At 57.2% G+C, this 25,086-nt stretch overlaps 2 protein-coding genes across 3 annotated transcripts; both read right to left on the bottom strand.

Annotated features, from left to right (window-relative positions):
* Nucleotides 1-222: 222 nt before the first annotated feature.
* HSD17B7 (hydroxysteroid 17-beta dehydrogenase 7) lies at nucleotides 223-5,926 on the bottom strand (the record flags this gene model as incomplete). Of its 2 annotated transcripts, XM_082484392.1 has the most annotated exons (9): nucleotides 223-418; nucleotides 823-921; nucleotides 1,533-1,589; nucleotides 2,636-2,740; nucleotides 3,580-3,774; nucleotides 4,305-4,419; nucleotides 5,329-5,421; nucleotides 5,533-5,736; nucleotides 5,892-5,926. In XM_082484392.1, the coding sequence occupies 9 exons, from the start codon at nucleotides 5,924-5,926 to the stop codon at nucleotides 323-325; spliced, it is 999 nt and encodes a 332-aa protein (XP_082340518.1). In that variant the 3' UTR covers nucleotides 223-322. The 2 variants fall into 2 exon arrangements, with proteins under 2 accessions (XP_082340518.1, XP_082340519.1); XM_082484393.1 differs by lacking the exon at nucleotides 5,329-5,421.
* Nucleotides 5,927-8,430: 2,504 nt separating this feature from the next.
* On the bottom strand, nucleotides 8,431-23,124 carry DDR2 (discoidin domain receptor tyrosine kinase 2). Its single transcript, XM_082484212.1, has 17 exons — nucleotides 23,037-23,124; nucleotides 19,186-19,286; nucleotides 17,156-17,258; nucleotides 16,803-17,034; nucleotides 16,573-16,720; nucleotides 16,311-16,416; nucleotides 15,741-15,924; nucleotides 15,427-15,670; nucleotides 15,243-15,305; nucleotides 14,972-15,102; nucleotides 14,241-14,451; nucleotides 13,505-13,728; nucleotides 10,857-10,993; nucleotides 10,250-10,441; nucleotides 9,868-10,102; nucleotides 9,184-9,333; nucleotides 8,431-8,811 (listed from the first exon to the last, which is right to left on the bottom strand). Exons 2-17 carry the CDS (start codon nucleotides 19,274-19,276, stop codon nucleotides 8,674-8,676), a joined length of 2,589 nt encoding a protein of 862 aa, XP_082340338.1. The 5' UTR covers nucleotides 19,277-19,286; nucleotides 23,037-23,124; the 3' UTR covers nucleotides 8,431-8,673.
* Nucleotides 23,125-25,086: the final 1,962 nt, after the last annotated feature.

Here is a 25,086-nt window from a genome sequence, read left to right as displayed (position 1 = left end):
CACATGTTTTGAGGCTGTTCCTCAACTGCACGCTGTTCAGTTATGCTGTTGTAAGACACCGCTTTGCAACTGTGTTAAGGCAGCCTCCACCTACTCTATGTCTCCAATTTTATGCCAGAAAAGAAATCCCATACCTAAAAGACTAAGTATTTCTCTTCAGTTTTCACATTTCCATTTTCAGGAACTGTTCACCTTCTGTCGAGAAGGAAGATAGGGTCTGAAGCCATGTGCCTGCAGAACGGCAGGCGACACAAGTAGCACCAGAATGAAGAAAGCCCATGTTACCGATACGAGACTCTTATCCCATTGAGATTGGCTTTACTTAATCTAGGAGATCACTGTATTTCTCTAGAGACTGCTTCTCCAGTTCCAACAGCTTTTGGTAAAATTTCTCAGCAATTTCTTCATCCACATCCATCTGGAAGACAATAAGAACAGCACTATGAGACCATCACCTCAGTGGCAGCCAGCACATATGCTGAGGAAACATATCTCTGGGGACAGCAGGGTCCATCTCCAGAGCTTCTACATTGAGAGAGACAACTAAACGCAACTTTCACCAGGACACAAGCCAGAACATATTTTGAGGAAGTATCATTACACACTCATCCTGTTCTAGCCATCATCTCCACTGTCTTCCAGACTCCAGCCTGGGCCAGAAGTTACTCTAGAAAACCTCACAGTTAACCCCACATCAGCATTCAACATGCATCTTACTTCCACTCCAGCCACAGGACACCCTTGGCACCAACCCTTCCATGCAAGGCAGATGGCAGACTCCTGGCCAAGTCTCCTGCGGCAGAAGGCTGCCGCTGCATTTACCTTTCTAGGCTCCACATAGTTCTTCCCCAGTCCAGAAGTACAGCTGTGGTATTTGACAAGCGCATCCAGGTACTCTGGCTTCTGTTTGAACAGCCACACCTAGGAAGAACAGCACAAACACATACCAGCCAAGCATACAGTCAAGGATCTGACTGTCAGTGGACACAGAAGAACACACTACAGGCGCTTTTACCAAGCGGGGGAAGATTTCATATCTAGAAAAGAAGTTCCGAGCTGGCCCCCCTCTGCTGTGAGCTAACTGAGCCAGCAGTAAACCACCTTTATGCCCCAGTGCTAAACCACTAAATCTGTTCACGTGGCTAAACTTGCTCACTACTCTTCTTGATGCACACTGTGCCTGGTGTGACCCACCTCCAGCCCCTGTGCCTGCACGTCTATGGCTGCTTGACTGTCGAGAGCAAGCGAGCAGCATCATCCCTGACCAAGAGGGAACGAAGAGCGTTTATCCAAAATCATTTATTTTATGGGCACCTGATGAAGGGCATAAAGCATCACCTGTTGGATCAGCCCTGGTCACAGCTGGTCCCCCAGCACTCACTGCTGTAAGCTGTTCGGGGTGGGGGAAATACAGCACCCACCCACCAGCCTGGCAGAGAGACTCTTTGTTCAAAGCAGCAAGGAAAAGCTACCCAGAAGGGAGAAATATTTAAAAAAAAAAAAAAAAAAAAATCAAATTTTGAACTACTTACGTGAGCTTCTGCTCCATTGTATGGTGTCAGAGTGTAAGTTTTGGCAAAAAAGCGGATCTGAGGGGAAAAGAAGTACACGACAAAAATCTGTATTTTGCCCCAAGGTTTCCTTGGCAAGCCCTCTACAGTCCAGCCACACCAGAACATCTACCAGAAGCAGAAATGCTTCTCAAAGTTGACTACAGGTAACGCTGCACGCTTCTGACTAAAGCATCTCTTTATCGCCACATACTCTGGTCTCTGGAGCCACCCACCAGATCAGCAAGCCTCGCTCCATGCCCCCCCACAGAGGTCCCCCCCCCCAAAGCAAGAGGCAGTGGGCCACAGAAATGCCTTGCGGGCACCTCTCCTGGAATGGTCTCAAGAGCACATCAGACAAGAGGCGGAAAGGATCTGCAATACTGCCGGTGTGGAGGACAATTGAGAAGGCATTGCGTCCCCACTGCCAGGAGAAACATAATCCATCAGGTGATCCATCAGGATCAGCTTCTGCCAGCTAGGGGACCTTAAGAAAAAGGCCAATCTCACAGCAAGAGCAGGGACAGAACGATAGTGAACCTGAAAAGCTGAAGCCCAGAGGAAGAAGGGCAAGGAAAGTTTTGGGGAAGCAGGGGAAGAGGCAATAGAAAGCAGCAGGCTTTGCTTTCCAGAGGGATGGAAAGAAGAGAGCAGGAGACACTGCCTTCTAGAGGGATAGAAAGAAGAACGCTGAAAAATACAGTCTGTTCTGAAACAAAGAGTGTTTCAAAGCACAGAGGCCGAGTTTTGTCCTGAGCTCTGCTGCCACCAAAATAATTGGGTTCCATAAGCCCACAGCAGGCTGGCAAACCTGCCAAGAGAGAGTTTGACAAACGCTGCTGTGGCTGAAGGGCTCTACGTACAGTGCTGTCCGGCACCAAATCTCCCAACTCAGCTTGGAAAGCGGGGCCCCAAGGTGCCAAAGGGAAGGTTTGCAGAGGGACCAGCCTGCCCAACCCAACTGAAGGAAGAGTTGTACAGCAGCATGGGTAGCAAGGAGCTAGAAGCATGCTGCACATCACCTGCGGTGAAGTATATGACAGCAGGGCTACCTCAACCAAAAACCAGCCAGGAGATCCACTTACCAACCACATGATGGGCATTAGCAGCTTCCACAGAAAAACTGGCAGAATTCTGTAGGTCATGTTAGACATAACGAGACCAGGACAAACAACACTGGAATACAGACCCTGCAGAGAAGAAACTGAGTCAATGTGGAAATACACAACAGTTTAAGCATGTATCATACTCCTTCCCTTCTAGTATTTCTCAGCAAGAAAATGCAGATAAGCACAGAGACCAGTTAATAGTAGATGCTGTCCTCTCTGAAGTTACCAGAGCCAGACAGTGGTTAGATGCAGTGATTTCTGAGAGGTCCAAAATGGAGATATCCATGTTAAATCAGTGCCCATTGCAAGCCTGTGAAACAGAAGGCGCAGCCTCCTGACACATCACAGCTTCACGTTGCAGGCTACATGCAGCTCAGCAGCAACAGCGGTGACCCCGCAAATTACAACCCGCTCAGATAAAAGGCTACCTCACCTTTGAGACAAGAGTTCAGCCTTCTATGACTAAATCATTTTCTCCTGAAGTATTTCAGGAGAGTGCAATTACTATCACAGAACTAGGGGTGCCAACAAAATCCAGCAGTTGCCCGTGACAGGGAACGCAGGTTGCTCATACATCTTAGCGTGTCATACATGAGATAAGCAAGTATGCCTGAAAAGAACAGCAGCTCTTTGCTCTTTAAGACTGATTCTTTAGACCAAAGAGACAGCTAGAGTTTGCAAGGTAGGAACCATTCCTAAAAATCTTCTGTTGTCAGAAGTGTTTCTGACAAGAACCCCAGAAGCAATCTCTCTGGCAGATTCTCCACCACCCATACCACCGGTTCAACCTGCGCCACACGTGCATTAAGGAATGTATCAGATTGCTACGAATGAATGCAACCAGGTAACAACAATGCAATGATAATTATAAATAGTAGGAGCTCATTAGGTTTCTTCAGACCCGCGAACCCCATCGTCACCTGCTTATTAAATTTCCTGTTCAGAACCACACTTGTCAGGTCAGTAGCATATTTGGAGGAACTGTATGATTCCTGCCCCTTGGCATGCTGATAGTCAGAAAGGCTGAAGGCAGACTCCCTGGCATTGCTGGAAGAAGTCCAGATGAGTCGCGAGGGCTTTTCGTTACCGCAGAGCAGAGGCTCAAGTTGACGAACCTACAAAATAATTGTTAACTTATTTAACACAATAATTCTAAAGTCTCACAGTATAGCTTTGTAGTTCTTAAGAGCCACAAGATTATCTCGGCTTTCCTAGTCTTGACCAATCTTCACTAGACTAGCCAGATGCGGCCATTGCTCAGGTATAACTTCAGCCCAAGGTTCACCAGGAGCATTTACAAGGAGCCACCATTCTCTTACACAGCTCAGTTGACCACCTCAGAATTTAATATAGCCAAGTCTTGGTATTCACCCTGGACAGACAGAATTACAAATGGTTTACCTCTATCCACTAACTACAGTAACCTTGAGATTGTATTAACCCTTGCAACAACAACATCTATCACCATTTATTGCTACATTTAAAAAGCCTGAGACATTTGCCCTATCGTTCCTTATCTGTCAGGTTGCAGCCTACATCAGCGTCCAAACCTGTAAGACAGAACTGATTCATCAGTACCACCTGTACCCATCCCTACCCACAGGGACCACCAGACAGAGGGCTCGACCTTCATATGCAGCCTCACCAGCATAAAGTGTCCGAAGAGGTTGGTAGCAAACACCTCCTGCAGTCCATCACCATTCAGCCTGTCTGTCTGGGTCATTATGCCTTCCGCAGTGGTCAGCATGTGAAGCACCTTCCTGGAAGCCAAGGACAGGAGTTAGAGAACAACATTACTGGGAGGCATCTACTGCTCCCCAACTTCAGTCCTTCAGAAGTTTCCCCCCCCCCCCCTCATATGCTCCACACAGACTCTCTAGTTACACCTTCAAGAGCTCTATTAATCCATGAAAAAACAGCTGGAAAATTTTTACAGAGTATCCCAGCCCCTTTATTTGCAAGTGTCTCATTATTTACTAGACTGGAGAAGACTCATCCCTTCCTCCACTTCACCACAGTAAAATACCATTAAAAAAAAAAGTTTTGCTCTTCCTTTGCACGTTCGGAGAACAAACGCAAGCTCCAGTGTGGAACTAAGCCCTAGGGCCATGCGTAATTCAGATAAGGAAAGCAGTCTAGCATCTAAGATTGACACAACTGCGTAAGACTCAACGCAAGTCACTTTCCTCCTTAGCTCAGCTTCCCCACGGTGCTTATAGAATAAGCATCAGCTATTAGATTCACAAGATACCATGATCCACAGCTGAGAATGACTACAAAAAGCTACAGTGGAACCACAACACCAGTAAGGAGACCCAGTAAGTGCAAACTTCACCTCACCAGCAACAGACCAGCGTTTTTCACTCAATGCCTGGTGCCAGGACCTGCAGGCTTTGGGTGAGTTCCTGCCCTCCCCATGCGCACAGTGGGCTTCACACCAGAGATATGAAGCAACACTGAGTACCTTAGAGCACCCCAGAACTTCATCCAGATGCCAAGCCCACCCCACACAAGGCCATGCATCCCACAGGGACATCCTCTGTGTCACGGTGGGGAAGGGAGACAGGGTCTTCAGCCCTGGACCCAAAGGCATGCCTTGGCTGTGATGATGCTGCCAGCATCCCATACTGCCCACAAGCTGGCGACCAGACCACGCCGACAACTCCTACCCCGTGAGGAGACCATGCCAGAGCGCCTTGAAGTTCACATGTGGGTTGGGCATGATCCCAGCGTTGAGGTAGACAAAGTCCAGGCGCTGAAACCTGCATGGGGAAGAGCACAGGGGTGAGGGGCAGAGGGTGGACAGGGGGGTCCAGTGGGGTGGAGTGCGGGCAGGGGGGTGTCCAGTGAGGCGGAGGACAGAGACCCGATACCTGCAGCGGAGCTCACGGGCGACACGCAGGACAGAAGCCAGGTTCCCCAGGTCCACTTCCACAGTAGAGACCTGAGCGGCGGGGTAAGTGGCCAGGATGAGGTCTCGCGTGTCCTCGTTCTTCTGGGCGTTGCGGCAGGCGATGCAGAGATGGATGCGGCCATCCTCCTCCAGCAGCCGCCGGCACAGCGCCAGCCCCACGCCGCTGTCAACGATACGGTGTCAGATACAGCCCTGAGCGGGGCTGGGGCGAGCCGGAGCGGGCCGGGCTTGCCCCGTCCCGTCCCGTCCCGCCCCGCCCCGGCTCGCCCCAGCCCCGCTCCGTTATGGTTCCTCCCCTACCCGGTTCCCGCTGCTCACCCACTAGCACCGGTCACCAGCACCACTCGCTCCATCGCGTACTCCTGTGACCGCCGCCACCGCCCCCCCCGCGCTATAAGCGGTGCCCTCAGGTGACGCCCCGCCCCGCCCCGCCGTCTCCGCCAATCGCTACTCGCGGAAGGGGCGGGGACAGTGGCGACGGTGGCGTGATGGTGGGCCGAGCGGAGGGGGCGGGGCGCTCTGGGACACGCCCCCCTTTGGGCCCGCCCACCGCCTCCCCGCTGCGGAGACCACGCCCCTGTAGTGCAGGCCGCGCCTCCCGCTGCGCAGGCCACGCCCCTGTACCTCAGGCCACGCCTCCGTTGCTCAGGCCACGCCCACTCCGGCAAGCTAGTCCGCTCCCTTCCCTCTTCCCCTTCCCTCTTCCCCTTCCCCCTCCCCAGCTGCAGCAGGCAGGCTTTCCACAGGCAGCCTTGGTGGGCTCTACCCTCACATCCTTTTCCCCCCCGAGAGAGGTGGTGTAGTCGAACAGAGGTGCCGCCAGGTCACCATGTCCTGGCACTGCTGTGGCAGAGAGGTCTGGGTGCACCGGGCCCGCCGGAGGTACTGGGTGCAGCCCTGCTCCTGGCGGGGCCGGTGTCCCAGCTGGAGCAGGGGATGGACACACCACCAGCTCCACCCCACACATCCCCCAGCAGTGGGGCTGCTCCCCAGGTGCCCTAACGTGTCATTTATCCCATGGCCATGCATACCCTGTGCAGGGTGCCCAGGCACACAGGGGCTCGGGTCAGTGGGAGCTGTGGTGCCCCATGGCAACTGCAGTGCCCATGTCCCCTACCTGGCCCAGTGCTCCCAGCTCCTGGCTTGCTAAGGCAGGGCTGGCAGAGGCTGTGACTCACCCTGAGCAGGGAGAGGGCATCTGAGGGCGGAGGCAGATGGATACCAATTACGTGGCATGAACAAAGCCTGTCCTCGCTCCCGGTTCAGCCACAGAGCCCCATGCTGGAGAAGGCTATGCACCCAACAGGGATGAGACCTCCTCTGCTGCAGCCAGCGGGACCCCATGCGGGGAGCCCAGCCAGCCCAAGCACAGTCCCCTATCCCTGCCCTCCCCTCTCCAGGGCCTGCTGTCCCACCTTGGTCCCTGCTGGTGGACATCCCCTGATATGGATGCTGAGCCTCAGAGCACCCTCCCTGTCACCCAAGGAGATGGGCCACAGGTTTGGGTCAACCAGCAGGTCTCTTGAGCATCCTTCCTCCATCGCTTATGCCGTTACCTGTGTGCTCTCTCCCAGGCTCTCCCCACACAGCATCTCAGGGCACACAGCGCAGCCCCAGACCCAGCCAGCAGACAGGTACTGGTGGGCTCCTGGAGATGCCCACAGAGGAGGCGAGCTGCCTCCTGAAGTGCCGCAAGGAAACCATGCAACCAGATTCACGTAGCGAGTGTCTCTTCAGCGGGTTTGCCCCTATATATAGGTGCATCTACTGAATATATACATGCCTTAGCAATAGTATACTGGAAACTGTGCCACGCGTGAGTTGATGTTGCTGAACTAATGCGTACAAAAGTATGGAGGGGTCCATGTGCCCTCTAAGTACAAAGTTCCTCCTGTCCAGCTGCAGGAGGGTCCAATTTTGAGTCATGACGGGTGACTTGCCAGGGCTCCTGGGGGGGGGCACGTGGCTTTGGCACCTGCCCAGTTTGCTCATGGAGCTGCTGAATCCGGGAGGACGGACTGGTGCCAGGCTGCTGTGGGATGCTCCGGGCGGCAGAGTCCATCCCAGGTGCTTCGGCCGAGCTGCGATCCCCAGGCCAAGAGCCAGGGAGAGCCGGGATGCCCACTGCTCCATGCCCACGAGCTGTTGCAGGCTTGGGCATCGGGCAGCAGCCAGCAAAAGCTCTGCTATGTGCGTTCCTCTCATGGCTGGTGAAGATGTGGGTTAACCCTGGGAGAGAAGGACCTGGAGATTTCCCCTTGGAGGTGAAAGGTGCTAACATCTTGCTGCCGGCTGCCATGCAGCACCCGCAGGGCATCCAAAATGCATTTCAGGGGCAGTTGAGCAGCTCTGGAGCAGCTGTGGTCTGTGGGAGGAGGTCCCCTCGGCATGCCTCTTGCCGGGACTGGCGTGCCTGCTCCTCCCCGGCTGACACGGAGGAGCTGCAGCTGAGCATGTTGCCCACTCCAGCAGGGGGGCGAGGAGCCAGGAGTGCCATCAGGCTTCTCCCTGTGCTACTGGGGTTTGGCTGGCAGGGATAGGGCTTCCTGCCACTCCATGTGGCAAGTCCAAAGCCCAAAATGTCCAGAGAGTTCTTGATTTCACCCTGCAATTGCACAGCCCGCTGTGAGCTAGTGGCAACTCCCAGCTCCTCCTCAAGCAGGTTGTGGCTGCCGGACGATCCCTGCTCCAGCAGTTACGTACCCACACACATCCCTTCCCCATGCGCTACCCTGCGCACGGGCCGGGAGCTTCTTCATGGAGAAAGTCCAGCTGATGTTCCTCCCCTCTGACCAGGGGAGAGAAGCCGCTCTGTCCCAGTCATTGTCACCAAGAACATGCTGCGTCAATAAATAACCTTCGTCTCAGCTCGTGTAGCTCCCGAGCTTGGGTCAGCAAGCAAGTGGGAGGTCTGAGTTGTCCCATGCCGTGGCTCTCCTTGCTGCCCTTGGGGTTTTCCTCTGAGGCTTCACTGTACAATGAGAACAAGACCAGCTGCCCGGGTTTTATTGCTAAGTCCGAGTGAAGTGGCTTTGGTTTGCGTATGGGGCTCCTCTGGGGATGGGGCAGGATGGGGACAGGGCTGGGGGAGACCAAAGGGTCATTCTTCACTGGCTGACTCTTGGAGGAGGCGATGGATGTCCTGGAAGGAGGGACGATCTTTAGTGTCCCGTCTCCAGCAGCTGAGCATTAGCTTATAGACTGAGTCGGGGCAAAGTGCAGGCTGGGGAAGGTATGTCTTCAAAACAAAAGGCAAAGATGACAAAGGGAAAGAGTTACTGCCACAGAAACAAAAACCCAAACTGCTCCTGGGGAGCCCCATTTCTCCATGCACCAGGGCAGAGGGCTGTGCTGCTGTGTGTTCAGGGGCAAGGGGACCCCCAGACGGCACAGTGGGGGCCTGGGGACACCTGCTCATGTCTCCACCCTGGCTAAATGCTGGAGCAGGGTCAGCAGGCAACTGGTCCTGTCCCGTAACTCCCCCATAGCAAAGCTCCCTATCTGGTCACCTTAAAGTCTTTCCCCAGGTCCCTGGTGTCCCCAGTGCACCGCTGCCTGTCCCGTCCCGTCCCATCCCATCCCGTCCCGTCCCGTCCCTTCCCGTCCCTACCTGCCGGCCCTGGTCCCGGAAAAACTCGCCGGTGTTTTCGATGACCTGCTCATCGGACAGTTGGGAGTAGGGCTGCTCCCGGCAGAGGGTGAAGGTCTCCCACAGCGTCACGCCAAACGCCCACACGTCGCTGGCCGTCGTGAATTTGCCCTGGCCAGAGGGAGCAGAGCAGGGTTGGGCATGAGCATTACCCCATCCTGCTCCATAAGCACCCTACATACCCAGGGTTCAAAACCACTTTCTGGATGTGTCAGCTTCCAGATCTGGGCCCAGAGAGGAGCTTGGTCCTGTGGACCTGATCTATGCCCAGGGCCAGAGCCTGGCAAGCTCTGGGTCCAGCTTGCAGCAACTGCTCTGAGAGCTGGGGCTTGGTGAGGACCCAGCTCCCTGCAAAGACAAAAAGTAACCCTGCTCCCTCTTCCAGGTCTGTCCACAGCCAGGAGAAAATGTCAAGCATACCACTCAAAGGCTGGGCACCAGGACACCAAAGATCACCGTAGTCCCCCCATCCCACCTTGAAAAGCTGCTACCACTCCTGCTTTCTGCATGCTTCACCCCAAAGCTGGGCACCAAGGTTGAGAGACTTCCCCGTCCCTTCTGCACCCCCCAGCCTGAGGAAAAGAGGCTGTGAGCAGCTCCAGGGCCATGTCAGTGTCCGTCAGAGGACCCCAGCCCCCCGCGTACCAGCAGGATGCTCTCCCAGGACATCCAGCGGATGGGGAGCACTGCCCGCCCCTGGATGCGGTAGTAGTCCCCACTGTAGAGATTCCTGCTCATGCCAAAGTCAGCTATCTTGATGGTGTACTGCTTCCCCACCAGGCAGTTGCGCGTGGCCAGGTCTCGGTGCACGAAGTTGAGGGAGGAGAGGTACTTCATGCCGGAGGCGATCTGGGTGGCCATGAACCGCAGGTCACTGTAGCTGCCGGGGAAGGAACAAGGGAGGACTGAGGTGTTGGGAAGGAAGGCAGCCATGGGGTACACGGCCCCAAGCGGGGTGCCCCACAGCTGGGTAGGGTGCCTAGAGGAGGCAGCCCTGCCTGCCCCTGCCCGTCCCAGGCAGCGCTACCTGACAGTGGACTCGTGGCCGGCAGGGGGGCTGCCTGCCTGCTGGCGGGACAGGAACTGGTTGAGGTCTCCGTTCTCCATGTACTCAGTGATCATGCACAGCGGGTCGTCCGTGATGCACACCGCCAGCAGCCGGATGATGTTGGGGTCTTTCAGCCGTGACATGATCTTGATTTCCTTCAGAAAATCATTCCTTTCCGGAACAGAAACCACACGGATCGGATAGACAGACCCAGAGGGGCATGGAGGGGCGCACATACCAGCTGAGTGTGCCACCCGCCCACCCAAGCTTTGTGAGGGACCCGTAGGTCCCCTCCCCTGGGATTGGGGACCATGACAGGGAGCTCAGGGCTGATCTGTGCATGGCTGCGGGGTGGACTCAGCAGGTAGATGGGGCACTAGGGACCTGGTTAGGACTAGCAATGACCAAGAGTCCTGAATCGCGGCAGCCCAGCATCCCCAGACAGCTCAGACGCGTGGTCCTCTCAGCTGCACTGAGCGCCTGGCCACTGGAGCGCCTGGCCACTTTCCAAGCGTCCTAGCTCTCCTGGGGAAAAGCTGTACATGGAGGGCAATGCTGGGGCATTTGCAGCCCCCAGACCTTGTACCTGGCATTCTTGTTGGCATCCGCTCGCAACATCTTCACAGCCACCAGCACAGGGTGGTTAGAGCTGGTGTCCAAGCCCTCCAGGGCAAAGTCCTTGCCTGTGAACTTCTCCATCCCCTCCACTTCGCAGAGATGAACCTGGAGGGGAGCAAGGGGCAGCCATTACATCCACTGACTGACAGCCTCCCCCAACCCCCCATGAACTGGGAAGAGACTCAGAATCATAGAATGGTTTGGGTTGGAAGGGACCTTAAAGATCATCTAATTCCAACCTCCTTCCAATAGACCAGATTGCTCAAAGCCCCACCTAACCTGGCCTTGAACACTTCCAGGGATGGGCAAACTTCTCTGGGTAGCCTGTTCCAGTGTCTCACCACCCTCACAGTAAAGAATTTCTTCCTAATATCTAATCTAAATCTACCCTCTTTCAGTTTAAAACCATCACCCCTTGTCCTATCACTACAGTCCCAGATAAAGAGTCCCTCCCCATCTTTCCTGTAGACCCCCTTTAGGTACTGGAAGGCTGCTATAAGGTCTCCCCAGAGCGTTCTCTTCTCCAGGCTGAACAACCCCAACTCTCTCAGCCTGCCTTCATAGGAGAGGTGCTCCAGCCCTCTGATCATCTTCGTGGCCCTCCTCTGGACCCGCTCCAACAGATCCATGTCCTTCTTATGTTGGGGACCCCAGAGTTGGATGCAGCACCCCATGTGGGATCTCCTGAAAGCAGAGTAGAGGGGCAGAATCACCTCCCTTGACCTGCTGGCCATGCTTCTTTTGATGCAGCCTAGGATGAGGTTGGCTTTCTGGGCTGCGATCGCACATTGCCGGGTCATGATGAGCTTCTCATCAACCAACATTCCCAAGTCCTTCTCCTCAGGGCTGGTCTCAATCCATTCTCCTCCCAGCCTGTATGTGTGCTTGAGATTGCCCTGACTCATGTGCAGGACCTTGCACTTGACCCTGTCGAACTTCATGAGGTTCGCATGGGCCCACATCTCAAGCCTGTCCAGGTCCCTGTGGATGGCATCCCTTCCCTTCAGCGCATTGACTGCACTGCACAGCTTTTCCCTTATCCACCAAAGCTGTAGAAGGCTGCCAAATTTTTCAAGCACAATTTGCCTTTAGTGAAACCATGTGAGCTGTCACTGATCACCTTCTTATTTTCCATGTGCCTTAGCATAGTTTCCAGGATGATCTGCTCCATCATCTTGTCAGGCACAGAAGTGAGACTGACTGGCCTGTAGTTCTCCAGGCCTTCCTTTTTTCCCTTTTTAAAAATGAGGGTTACATTTCCCCAAAGCCAGTCAGTGGTAACTTCACCGGACTGCCACAACTTCTCAAATATGATGGACAGTGGCTTAGCAAATTCATCTGCCAATTCCCTCAGGACCTGTGGATTCATCTCATCAGGTCCCATGGATTTGTACACGTTCAGATTCCTTAGATGGTCTCAAATCTGATCTTCTCCTGCAGTGGGCTGTTCTTCATTGTCCAAGTCCCTGTCTTTGCCTTCTGTGACTTGGGCAGTGTGGCACTTGCTGGGGAAGACTAAGGCAAAAAAGTTGTTAAGTATTTCTCCATATCCTGGTCACCAGGTCTCCTGTTTCCTTCTGGAGAGGGCCCACATTCTCCCTAGCCTTCCTTTTATCACCGCCATACCAGTAGAAGCCTTTCTTGTTGCTTTTGATGTCCCTGGCCAGATTTAATTCTATCTGGACTTTAGCTTTCCTAACCTGATCCCTGGCTGCTCGGACAATTTCTCTGTATTCCTCCCAGGCTACCTGTCCTTGTTTTCACCCTCTGTAGGCCTCCTTTTTGTGTTTGAGTTTGTCCAAGAGCTCCTTGTTCATCCACGCAGGCCTCCTGGTGTTTTTGCCTGACTTCCTCTTTGTCAGGATACATCGCTCCTGAGCTTGGAGGAGGCGGTCCTTGAACCAGCTTTCTTGGGCCCCTCTTCCCTCCAGGGCTTTATGCCATGATACTCTACCAAGCAGTTCCCTGAAGATGCCAAAGTCTGCTCTCCTGAAGTCCAGGGTAGTGAGCTTGCTTTGCTCCCTCCTCACTGCGCTAAGGATCTTGAAGTCCACCATTTCATGGTCATTGCAGCCAAGGCTGCCCTTGAGCTTCATATCCCCCACCCTCCTTGTTGGTAAGCGGCATAGGTTGCATAGAGGCATTTAAGTTGGGACCCCAATGAATCTGACTTACTGGCTGGAGTGGATGGTGTTCCTTTGTGCTGCACTCCAGGTGCTCTCATGTGATCCTCCTCCAGGCTCTGGGCATCTATTGCTGGCACCGGCATCGAACTGATAGGAGTGGGATGGATTGACGTTCCCCTCCTCTGGTAACTTTAGTTTAAAGCCCTCTTCGTGAGCTTGGTAAGCATTAGACCAAAGATACTCTTCCCCTTCTCTGACAGATGGACCCCATCAGCCCCCAGTAGACCTGGTTTCTCAAAGTGAGTCACCCGGTCTAAGTAGCCAAATCCCTGGCTGTGGCACCAGTCCTGTAACCATTTGTTGACTCGCCAGATTCGACTGGTCCTTTCAAACCCCTTGCCTTTAACTGGGAGGATTGATGAAAAGAATGGATTGATATAAAAAAAGCCTTGCCGAAGTCCTGCTTAGAGCAGGTCTAGCTCTCACTCACCTCCCCAAACTGGCCTTCTCCCAGCTTCTCCTTGAAGGTCAGCAGCTTCCTGGGGAACTCCTCGACGGCCACATCCTTGCCGGAGAGCAGGTCCATGGTGAGAGCTGGCACTGAGTAGGTGTTGCCACCCGTCACGCCCTGCAGGTTCACGATGTCGGCCTCGGCGTAGTGGGGGACACCCTCGGGGACACTGGCCTGGGATGGCTTCATGGGGCTACTGCAGCCTGGGGGAGGACAGCAGGGCCAGCCCTGCCGTGGGTGTCCTGCCCTGCACCCTCTGCTCCCCAGCGACTGCTCAGACTCCAGCCACTGGCTTTCTCCATCCCCATCCTCCCCGGAGCCCCTGCACTGCCCCGGCATGGCTGGGCTCCTGCAGACATCACAGGCTGCTCCACTCCTTCCCCGTCATCGACAAATGCACCAACCCAGCCCCAAGCACCACATGAACAGGGATCAGTGCCCAACCTCCGGACCACCAAAGAGGAGATGATAGAGCATCCCAAGGACAGTGGTGGGGACACAGCTCAGCCTGGCGGTGGACACCAGCGATGGCTCTTGGCCACAGGCTTTGTGTGACCTCTGAGCAGGATCCGAGGGAGCTTGTGCAACCTCCCCCCCACCCCTCTGTGCCAAAATTTTTGGAGACTGGCCAAAGGCAGGGGCTGAGGAGAGGGGGCTGCAGCAGGCTCGATGCGTGGTAGATGGCTCTAAGCACGCAGGGTGTCCCGGCTCTCACCCGTGTCATCCTCCCCTGGGGTGAACTCGGGCAGCTTGCGGATCAGGCGGGAGGGTTCCTGGTAGTCAGGTCCCAGTGGGAATATGCGGTCGTAGGTAGAGCTGGACTCCTGCTCGCTGGAGGAGGAGGAGCGATTGTGGTTGAACATGCTGGATTCACTGGGCAGGGAGAGGCTGACAGTCATTTCGTCATCCAGCATCCTCCGGGAGGCCTGTGAGAGGGGGACAAGGGAGGACAGAGCTGGGACAGGGGGTCTCTGCAGCACCAGCGGGACAGGATGTCCTGTGCTCCAGGCACTGTGGCCATGCCCAGCCCCAAGTTCCCCTCTCTGGTGTCCTGTCCCAGCACTGTAGCACCCGCCTGGGGAAAACGTTTGTCCTCGTGTCCCCCCTCCTCTATTATCTGCATCTATGGAGAAGAGTTTTGCTCCATCACCTCTGTGACTACCTTTGGTTATCTGGGGGCTGCAGATAACCCTTTGGGCTCCTCTTTCCCAGCCCAGTTTTAGGACAGAGGGATGGACAAGCAAGCAGGTCCCAAAGTCACTTCCCTGTTCAGCTAAATCCCCTTGCTTGAGAGATGGGTGCAAATCACAACCTTTCCGAGGAGGGGAAAGGAGCATCAGCCCCTTCCATGGAGTCTCCTATTCCTCTGCTGAACTCCCAGAAGAACCTGCCCAGGATGAGCCCACTGCCCTGGGGCACCTCTCCAGCCATCCCACGCTTGCTCACCTTTTCCAGCATCTTCTGCCAGAACTGCCGCCACAGTATGATGACAATGATGGCCACCAGAATGAAGATGATTGCCACCAGGCATCCGATCAGAATGCGTGTGTTGCTGTCGTCTACCTTGAGTGTGGGGTCTAGCAGGAGAAGAGGACAGCACAAGCAGGTCACACTAGGGCATGGGAGATCTCCTGACCCTTTCCTCCACTGGATGAGGCAGACCTTCCCAGTGCATCTCCCCACCCAGCTCAGGGTGATGTGCTTTTCAATGCCTTACCATAAGTGGTGGGGACCACAGGCACCTCATGGGGGGCCACCGAGTTGTTGTACATGGCTGCATCTGGCAAGGGAGAAGAGGAGAGCATCAGAGTGGATGGCGTGGGTGCCCCACAGCCACACTCCCTCCTTGAACACCCCCTCCAGGAGGGTCCGGTCTCTGCGAGGCTCATGGTGGCAGGTACCCGACTGGAAGGTGATCTCGCTGAACATCATCCAGGCGTCGGCAAAGTAGTACTGACACTTGATGGCACTGGCCATGCGGTGGAGCAGGGGCACGGTTACGAATCGGGCGCTGGGGTTCACGTCATCCAGCACCAGCACTGAGGAGACAGCGCTGGGCTCCCACTCACTGGCGTCGGCACGGAAGTAGCACTGCACTTCCTTGAAGATCTTCACCCCTTTGGCGAACATGTTGTTGCAGTGGACCTGTGGGGCAGCCTGTCAGTGCGGCCATGGCAGGGACAGGGACAGGGGACAGGGCGGGGGGCATGTGGACCTTCATGGCGGTGAAGTTCCTGATGCGGTCAAACTCGAAGGTGATCTCCACGTAGCCTCCAGCGGTGCTCTCGTTGCGCCAGCCAACGTAGTCATAGCCCGGCCAGACGTGGTACTCGTGGGTCTGCGTGAAGTCATCCAGCCCCGACACCCCATCCGTCAGCTGGCCCAGGCCCTCTGTCATGCTGGCACATGCGAGGGGGGAAAGGGAACGTGACTCTTGCCAACCCCACAAACCTGCCACCACCCAGCATCCCCACCCCAGCAGCTCCTTGCAGTCCCTGGGAAATTCTGGAGGGGTTTTTGTTCTTCTTTATGTTCTCTCTGGAAAAGGCTGCGGGATGCTGAAGTGCAGTGCAGTTAGCTTAAATCCAAAAGAAGATCTGGGGGTGCTTTCCCCATCATGATGCATAGCATCCCAGAGCTAGCCATGTCCCCGCTTCAGGGAGACCCCAAGTATTTGCTCTGCTGAGGATCAGCACATCAGCCTGCAAATGCAGGGAAGAAACACCCTCATCCCCTCCTGCCCAGCACAGCACCCATGATGTGCACAAGCCCGCCCAGTCCTCACCTGTACCCGAAAGCGCCGTCATACACAGAGTCATTCAAGTAGATGACAGTGCCCCCAGGAAGGACAAGCTGCTGCCCAGCCGGTGCGTTGTAGGACACCAGCCCATCTGCAGGGAGGGGAGAGTAAGCGGCCACCCATGAGGGACACCCCGCTGGTGGTGAGCCCCAGCCAGCCCCTAGGCACCGCCAGCCCCCAGTGGGATGGACAGCCCCCCAGCTGGGCTCTGGGGACATGGGGAAGGACACAGGACCACACCACCCACCCAGCCAGACGCAGCCGTACAGCTCCACGCGCAGGCAGACGTTCATGGAGTGGTCAGTGACGGGGATGAAGCGGACAAAGCGGGCGATGAGGGGCGGCTCCAGGTCCTTGAGGACGATGTCGTAGGGGTTGGTGTTTCCATCCAGCACCTGGGGAGAGAGAAGCACGGTGGGGACGGGCAGGAGCAGCCCCCCACCCACCACCCACTTCAGCCCCCACCTGGCTCCTCACCTGCTTCCCGTGCCGATTCCTCCAGGAGATCCAGCGGGTGCCGTCCCGGCTGTAGTTGATCTTATACATGGGGGCAAACTCGTTGCCGTGGCCCCCGGCGTGGCGCCCCTGGGTGCCCACCAGTGTGATGAAGTGGAGTGCGCGCAGGTCGATCTGCAGGAACTCCTTCAGGTCGTCGGGCTCCACCGGGATCTCGGGGCACCAGGCGCCATCGCCTTCCTCAGAGTCCAGCCTGCGAACCCAGAGCAGAGGAACCATTTGCAGGCAGCCAAAGCCAGCTCCTGCCCCCGTTCTGCCCCTCCATGGCAGCCCAGACCCTCCTATGGCTGTCACAGGAGGGTCCCCACACTCACCGTCCATACTTGGCGGCTGTGGACTCAGACCACTGGCTGGAGGCGGAGATGTCCTCGTCGGGAATGTGCCCACCTGACATTCCCAAGGGGTACCGGCACACCGCTGAAAAAGAGACCGGCGGGGCACTGAGCGGGTATCCCTCCTCTCCTCCCCTCCCCGGCTTAGATACGTGCTGAAATATGGCACGGCACTGCCGGGGCACATCCACGTCGCAGCGGGCACTGCAGCCTGGGCAGCTCAGGCGCAGCACTCTCCATCTCTCTGGCTTAGAGAGAGGGGACAAAGCACGATGGGACAGACGGTCCTGCACAGGCAGACACCTGCCCGGGCAAACGGAACCACTGGCCAGAAGCAGATGCCAGCCCAGCTCAAAGCAAAGCTGGCAGCTCCGAGGGCTGCTGGACATACCCAGTCCCTGTCCCCGGAGATGCCTTCAGCCTTGCTGGCAAACATTTCGGCAGCGGTGGAGGGAGAACCTGTGGGCTGGCACTACCGTCCCCACCCTCCTCGTTCTGGGGCCACCCAGAGGGCTCGCTCCAGAGGCTACTTGCCCAAGAAACCTACCCGCAGCGACCTGTTCTCAGCCGTGCCACCCCGCTGCTCCCCCCACCTGCCTGGGGGAACAAGTGACAAAGGTGAGCACTTGCCCTCCCCGCTGGCTCCCATCGGCAGCTCCCATTGCTGGCCCTGCTCCTGTCCCGGCTGTGAGTGGAAAACTACCCGGGGGTGGCGGGCGGGCTGCATCCCCGAGTGGCAGCCGGCTCCCCCGGCACCGCATCCACGCCGCTTCCCAGGAGTTATTTTTTCACGCCCGGCTGCCAAGAGCGCTGCTGAAAGGCCGGCTTGTTTGGTCGTGTTTACCGTCTGGCCGCCGGCTCCAGCCCACAGCGCTCCCTCCGCACGCCGCCCCGAGCCAACACCCGCACCGTGGCGGCAGGGCCCAGGCGAGGGTGCAGTGCTGGGGCCACCTCCTGCCCCCGTGGCCGATGGCTCGCCCGGTGCTGTGCTCACAAAAAGCCTGTGTCCCAGCGTGCGGTGCTGGGTCACCGGTGCCACAGGGACCATCGCCTGCATCCAACAGAAGGATGGGCTCATCTTTAGCACGAGCACTGGGACAGCAGGCAGCATCGCTTCTTGTCCCCAGCTCTCCTACTTGTGATGCTCTGCAGAGTGCAGCTCCCACTGAATTTCCATTTGATTCTTGCCCAACATGGAGCCAGCCCAGCTCCTTTGCCCTAGGTAATAACCATCTTGGCCACGCAAAGCCAACACTGCCAGCCCTGCACGGCTGCAGAACAAACACGATTGCTTCCCTAAGCACCATGCAACCTCCAGGGAAGACCCAGCAAACTCTTCCCACGCATGGAAAAAGCCTTTGAAGGGACTTGTTATAGGGATGCCCCGGGGAAACCCTGATGCGCTGAAGGAGCCTGGGCTCTGTGTCCATCCCCGCAACGCAGGAGGGGGCTGAGCCCTGCAGAAACAACCAAACACGCTTCTCTCGCTGACATCCAGCGCAGTGTTGTGGTTTCTGAGCAGGAGCCAGGCACCTAGTCGAGCTGCTTTACTAAAGCCAACCTTGGTTTGCTGCGAAACTGCCAAAGAAAGCGCCCAAAGAAAGCGCGCAAAGAAAGCGGCGGCAAACAATAGCCCGGCGCCTTGCCTTCTGCACGCCGCTGCTTTAAAACTGAGCGGGCTCAATGAGCCCCCATGGAGAAGGGCCCCACTCAGAGCCCGGCGCTTTGCCCGTACCCCAACATCCTGCCAGCCCACTTGTGCCGGGACAGATGCCTGTGGTACACAGAAGATGCATTCTGGGTCACCCAGCGGTGGCCGAGCTGCATGCAGGACATCAGAATGCCCAGGTAGGTGCAGGCTTGGGGGGCCATCACACACTGCTCCCAGAGCTGGGGAAGTCCTGGAGGTGGTGGAGATGACACGAGCCCAAGCTCAGATGCCCTGGCAGGAGCGCAGCCCAGGAAAACACACCTCACAGCTCTTGCAGCCACTTGGTCCCCCTCTCGCTTACCTGGGTTGACTTGGGCTCTTGCAGCCCGCAAGACATGCAGCAGCAGCAGCAGCGGCAGCAGCAGCAGGGCTGGTCTGGGGGTGGCCGGCATGTCGGCTGTCCTGCAGAGACAGAGCCAGGACTTGTCACGCTGAGGCAGCTGAGCCACACGGAAACGCCAGTCCTGCTTGGGGTGGCCAGCTGAGGACAGGAGGGCTTCCCCCTCACGAGACCCTGTGTCCCCACCTCAGCATCAGAGGAGGAGCAGAACCCTACACCTCACATCTGTGACAGTGGTCAAAAGGGTTCCGGTGTCCCATCCCCTCCACCACCACCCCCCGGGAGCCACAGCATCATGGTGCCACACCAACGCAGCCCCATCACAGGCAGGTAATGCGGCCTTGCTGCGTCCCTGCAGCCGACCACATGAAATGGCCACGGGAGCCATACGACCTGGCCAGGGCTCTGCTCGGGGCTGGCGCCGTATGGCTCCATGGACGGGCAGAAAGGCTCCAGCTGAGCCGCCCGCCCTTGGATGGCTTTGAAAGCAAGAGGTTGCACAATCCCGACATATAACAAAATAATAGCACGTTGCAACACGCGGTTTCCCTGCCTTCTGGCTCCGGAGAGATAATAGCAGATAATCGCCCGAGATTTACGGCATATTTGTGATGGTTCTCTATGGCAGAGCGGATCCTGGGGACATGGGTGACACGGAAAGGTGTGACGAAAGGCATGGGAACCAGCTTGAACCCGCTGCTTGTAACGGGGTGGTGGATGAGGCTGGAGGGGACCTGGGGGTGCTGGCAACCGGGCTTGGGCTGCAGCAAGGGGAGAAGAAGGGCTGGTGCTGGTGGGGCTCCTTGGAGCAGGATGCAGCCTGCGGCACGAGGGGATCCCCCCCAGCCCCAGTCCCGTGAGGTGCCTGCCACCCTCTGAGTCAGGGCTGCCACCACAACCACTTTGCAGGACAGCCACTGTGGCCCTGGCTCTGGCTAACCCGCGGCTACCAGGAACCCCCAGTGTCCAAGCAGCTTCTGCTGTGACCACGCACCTCTGGGGAATCACCGCGGGGCATGGCACCGTGCCGGGGATGCACCAGGGACACCCCTAAACTTCACCAGCCCTGCCCCGGGCTCCATGGGCTCCCCTGGCCCTTATTTGTCATGGGGACACTTGTCCTCCTGGGACAGCCCTTCATGCAAGCACTAGATGCAGATTATTCCTCTTTTTGTTAAAAAGGGCCATTTGAAATCTAGTTTACGTGTACATTAACCTTTGCAGGAACAACTTACTAACCTGGGGGTTAAAGGGACCATAGCTCCTGGCCAAACGGGACCCGGCTGCACTTGAGCCCAGGGATAAATCCCAGCTGAGTCCCACATACCCGGGATGTCCGGGCTGGGCTGGCGGGTCCTCGTGCTTCCCCAATACAAGTGATCCCACATATGGGTGCCTGGCTGTGTCCCTGCACCCACCCCACTTGGGGACCCACAGCCTGGTCCCCACCACCAAGAGAAAGCCCAAAACCACCCTGAACTAGTTGCCACGCAGCAGATGCCTCCATCCTGCAGAGCCCAGCTGGGAGGTGCTGGATACGGCCCTGCTCGCTGGCAAAAGCGGGACTTGGCACGGCCGGAGCGAGGCAGGCTTGCTGTGACCATGCCAGCACCCAAGGGGACTGCAAAGCCCCGGGAGCTGCCACCCACACCCCGCTAGAGGCTCTGCGCCGCTGGGTCCCCCCGGGGGGGGGGTGTGTCTCTGCTAAACACCATGAGCTCTGCAGGAGGTACAAATTAACACTTGGCCTTACTGTGATTTTTTCCTCTTTTTCTCTAATTTTTTGGGAGGGGGGAAAAAAATCACATACATGATCTTTTTTTTTTTTTTTTTCTATTCCCAGCTAGGAAAGTTTAGTTAGTTGCAACTAACTCAGCTGCAACTGGGAATTTGAACGGCAGCACTGAGAGGCACGCATGGGGCTCCTGCATTTGATCATGGCCAGTTCCCCCACCATTAAAATCTCAATTTCCTTCTGCATTCCAAAAAAACATCCAGGGATATTTTTTCCCACTATTCTTTCAGGCTGAGTAAACTTTTTAAGCATCAGGATAGCAGATGCCATAATGTCCCACAGGGGAATGCATTTACATTCAGTCTAATATAGGGAAATTATCCCCACGCAGCCGTTGTGAAGCTCTCGTCGCTCCTCGGGGGAGCGGAGCTGGGGGACAGCGGGAAGACAGTGACTCAGGCAACGAGGCTGGGGGCTAAGGGACCACGCAGCCAAACTGGCCAAACAGTATTGGCAACCCAGCTGGAAATCATTTTTGTTCCACCAGCCCTGCAAAAGAGATGGCTTTGCAACGTTTTGTCTGAAAAAAGTTTGCCGAAAATTTTCAATCACTGGAAATTTTTAGTGTAGAGAGTTTTTGGAGCTCCTCCCTGGCATGGCCTGGGTTTGTGAGCTTCCCTCAGCCGCTGCTTTTTTTTTTTTTTTTTTCCCTTGTTTTTATTTTCCACCCTTCTTATTCTCCTGAAATGACCAGGGAAAATTAGCAGGGGAAAAAAAAAATAATTCAAATCTACATTTGTTTAGAGACAAACCCCGCCTGAGCCACAGTCCCTCTTGCCCCCAGCCCATGCCAGCTGGTGAAGTCCCCAGCTTGCTTCCCAGGTGGGCTCCACCATCCCCACCGGCACCGGAGGAGCATCGTCCGTGGGGAGGGGGCTGGACGGCAGCAGCCTGCACCCCCTGCACACGCCGTGTCCTGGATGCAGGTTTCCCAGTGCTCCCATTGCAGAGCCCCTATCCTCACATGGAGCTGGGGGTTACCCTCCTGCTGGGATGGCCGGTGGGTGGGACACGCCAAGGCCATGCTGGAGAGAACGTCCCTGAGCGACAAGAGGCTTCTTGTGACCCTGGACCACGACCCACAGCATGCGGTGTTTCGGTAAGGGGGTTGAGGACCCCCCGCCCCAGCTGGCACTACAGCCCCCAGCATGCTGTGCCGCCGGCGCAGCCTCGGCGGGAACGCAACGCAGCATGCCGGGACCCGTAGTCCTCCTCCCCTCCAAAAAAAAATGCCATTTTAGACCTTCTCTGGGCTGGAGGCAGCCCCATTTTCTGCAGCAGCAAGCGCCACCCCAGCCAGGGGCATCGCAGCCACGCAGGGTGCGAGGAGCGGCCGGCACGTCCCCATGGCTGCCAGCTGCCCTGGAGAGACCTGCCAGCGCCACATCCCATGGCCATGGTGCCGGGGGACACGGACACGGGTCCTGTGGGTGCTGCACCCAGCAAGCGCTCCCCACCAGCTGAAAACTTGCAGCCCTTCCTCCCTGTTCCGTGCCACGGCGTCACAGCGTCACCCTGCCACGGGGCACGGCGTTGCCCTGCCGCGGCGGTGCAGGGCTGGGAAGCCCCAAGCAGGTCCCCAGCACCAGGATGGGGAGCAGGATGCTCAGGAGCACCATACCAGTGGCCCTGTGTCCCCCTCCCCAGTGTGACCTGGTGCCTGGCTGGAGGACCCCAGGAGACACAGGGCCTCTCCAGCTGGTCAGCGCTGCCACCAGCTCTGCCAACAGACACACGGGTGGGAGCCAAGGATGGACACAGGGAAACGCTGGCCTGGCACGAGGCACGGGGGGGAAACGCTGGCCGTTTGGGGAAAAAATGAAGAGAAGGGGCCAAATATCACTTCCCCGAGTGGGGACGCTGCCCTGCTGCTGCCCCATCCCCTTCCCGGGCAAACCCGCACCCCGGTCCCTCTGCCCGGGCTGTGCCGCGGAGCACAGCTGAGCCTGCATCCCCCCCAAAATCCCAAGCCTGGGACGGGGGCAAACGCCTCCCCACGCAGCCGAGAGCGACTCACCGGAGCGGGGAGGTGGCGGCGGGCAGGCGGGCTCCTCGCCCCTCGCCCGGGCCGGGGGAGCCAGGCGAGGAGCGAACTTCCCCGGGCTGATGCAAGATGCCTCTGGGAGCGCGTTCGCATTCTGCAGATTCCTGGGAGCCGGCCAGAAATCCCACAATCCTACATCTTGCACATTTGGTTTCAATTAGGGAGCGGAGAGGGGGGAGCCAGTCACCAATCCAGGCTGGCTTTTCAGCGGAGGTTATTTTCCTCGGCCCGAGGGAATGTGTGCAAAGTTATAATTTACAGCAAAACCCATTCATAGCGCGAGAGAAAAAAAAATAAAAATTAAAAAAAATCCCCTTGGCCAGCGAGGGAACTTAAAGCAATAGGCAGCGATTTGCTTTCCGGCGCTCGCCCCCGCAGTTGCGGGATGGCATGCATGTCCGGGACCCTCCTCCTGCGCTGTGGGGTGCAGGGGCTAAGCAGGACACCCCCAAAATGCAGGTGATGGAGGCACTCCACAAGGCCCCATCGCCAGCGTGGATGGTCCCACATGGGCTGCCCCGCTCCAGGCCCCCTGTGGGAAGGGTGCCGGGCTCTCGCACAGGCATGGGTGGCCAGGACACCGGCCAGAGAGCCAACCTGCCCCGGCACGTGGCATGGAAGAAGCGCTCCGGCTGCCCGAGCTGCACACCGAGCTCATGGTTTTACATCATTTCCAGGCACTGGCTTGGCACTGCGGCCACCAACTACGCGACGCGGCAGGGAGAAAATAATAATAATGGGCTCGCATTAATTTTTGTGCAAGAGCTAAAAATGCAATTAAAAAAAATAAAAATAAATAAAAAAAAAGATTCAATATTCCTTCAGACTAGTGCTTTGGCTGCATTTTATGCCAGCACCCACACCGGTGTGGGGAGGGAACCAGCACCCCTGGCAGCAGGCCAGCAGCTCCCAAAAAACGCCTCCCACCCCACACCGGAGGAGACACCTGCCCCTGGGGCTGCAGCCGTGCTCCCAAACCCCTGAAACCTCCTCGCCAGACTCCCAAGCTCATCCGCTTTCCAGGCAAACCAACCAGGGAAAGCCACCCACCCACCACCTGGCATGATGGCGGGGCAGGGGGGTGGACAGGGATGTCCTCACCGCTGCCACCGGGCAGTGGCTGTGGTGCCAGCCTGAGCCACGGGCTCGGTGAGAGGTGGGCAAGGCAGAGCACCGCAGCAGCCTCCGGGCTGGTGAGGAGGAGGAGGAAGAGGAGGAGGAGGAGGTTGTTCCAGTGTGTTGCCTGCTGCTGGGCTCTGCACTGTGCCACGCTGGGTCAAGCTGGACAAGGGGACACCCTTGCCCACACACAGGTTGCCCTACGTGCATGCTGGCACAGACGCCCGCTCTGCCCTGCTCGCCTCCTGCTACCTGGAATTGGTGCTCAAATAACTCAGTGGCGGCCAACGCTGCGTCACTCTGTCCCAGGACCTAATGCAAAGGTGTCGGTGTGCAAACACAGCCAAAAAGCCAAAGCAAACACCTCCCCCCCCCCAGCGCCTGCTTGGTGCTGGTCCTGGGGCCATATGCATCCCCCCAAGGTGGGACACATTGTGACCCAGCTGCTACCCACGCCATGACCAGCTTTGGGGGTGCCCGCCTGCTCCCCAGGGAGCGGAGATGTCCCTTCCTCATGGCAGCTGCTCCCAGAGCCAGCGGGCAGGGGAAGGTGGCGGTACAGACCACCCGCAGCACTCCACACCGGCTCCTCGCGTCGTTTCTGGCCCCCATCCCGGGCTGTCTCCCCTGGGACCCACCGCCGCCAGCCCGCCTTGGCCACACGCAGCCCAACTGGCCCATGGCAAGCCACCAGCAGCTACGGCACCAGCCAGGAACCCCCGCATAGCCCCAGCTCCCCTGACCTGGGGAGCCAAGCGCTTGGCTGAGCCCAGGGTGCCCAACAGCCACCTTGGCACTTGGTGACTTCCCCCAGGGGAGCGGTTTGGGCCCCATTCCCAGCCCTGCAAGGGAAAAATCCCTCCCCAGGTGGCTGCGGGGGCAGTGGACGGCTGTGCCACCTCAC

Source organism: Vanellus vanellus (genome assembly GCF_965231255.1).
Source record: "Vanellus vanellus genome assembly, chromosome: 5".
NCBI lineage: Eukaryota > Metazoa > Chordata > Aves > Charadriiformes > Charadriidae > Vanellus > Vanellus vanellus.
The sequence above is the reverse complement of the archived record's forward strand: the minus strand, read 5'-3'. Positions and strand labels throughout refer to the sequence as shown.

What these genes read in the sequence shown, in the direction of transcription:
- DDR2 (XM_082484212.1), bottom strand. Translation starts at nt 19,276, where the DNA reads ATGCCGGCCACCCCCAGACCAGCCCTGCTGCTGCTGCCGCTGCTGCTG. An exon ending in GACGGCGCTTTCGGGTACAG is followed by an intron (nt 15,925 to 16,310) that starts GTGAGGACTGGG and finishes CGCATGTGCCAG; the next exon opens with CATGACAGAGGGCCTGGGCC. An exon ending in GGAACTTCACCGCCATGAAG is followed by an intron (nt 15,671 to 15,740) that starts GTCCACATGCCC and finishes GCTGCCCCACAG; the next exon opens with GTCCACTGCAACAACATGTT.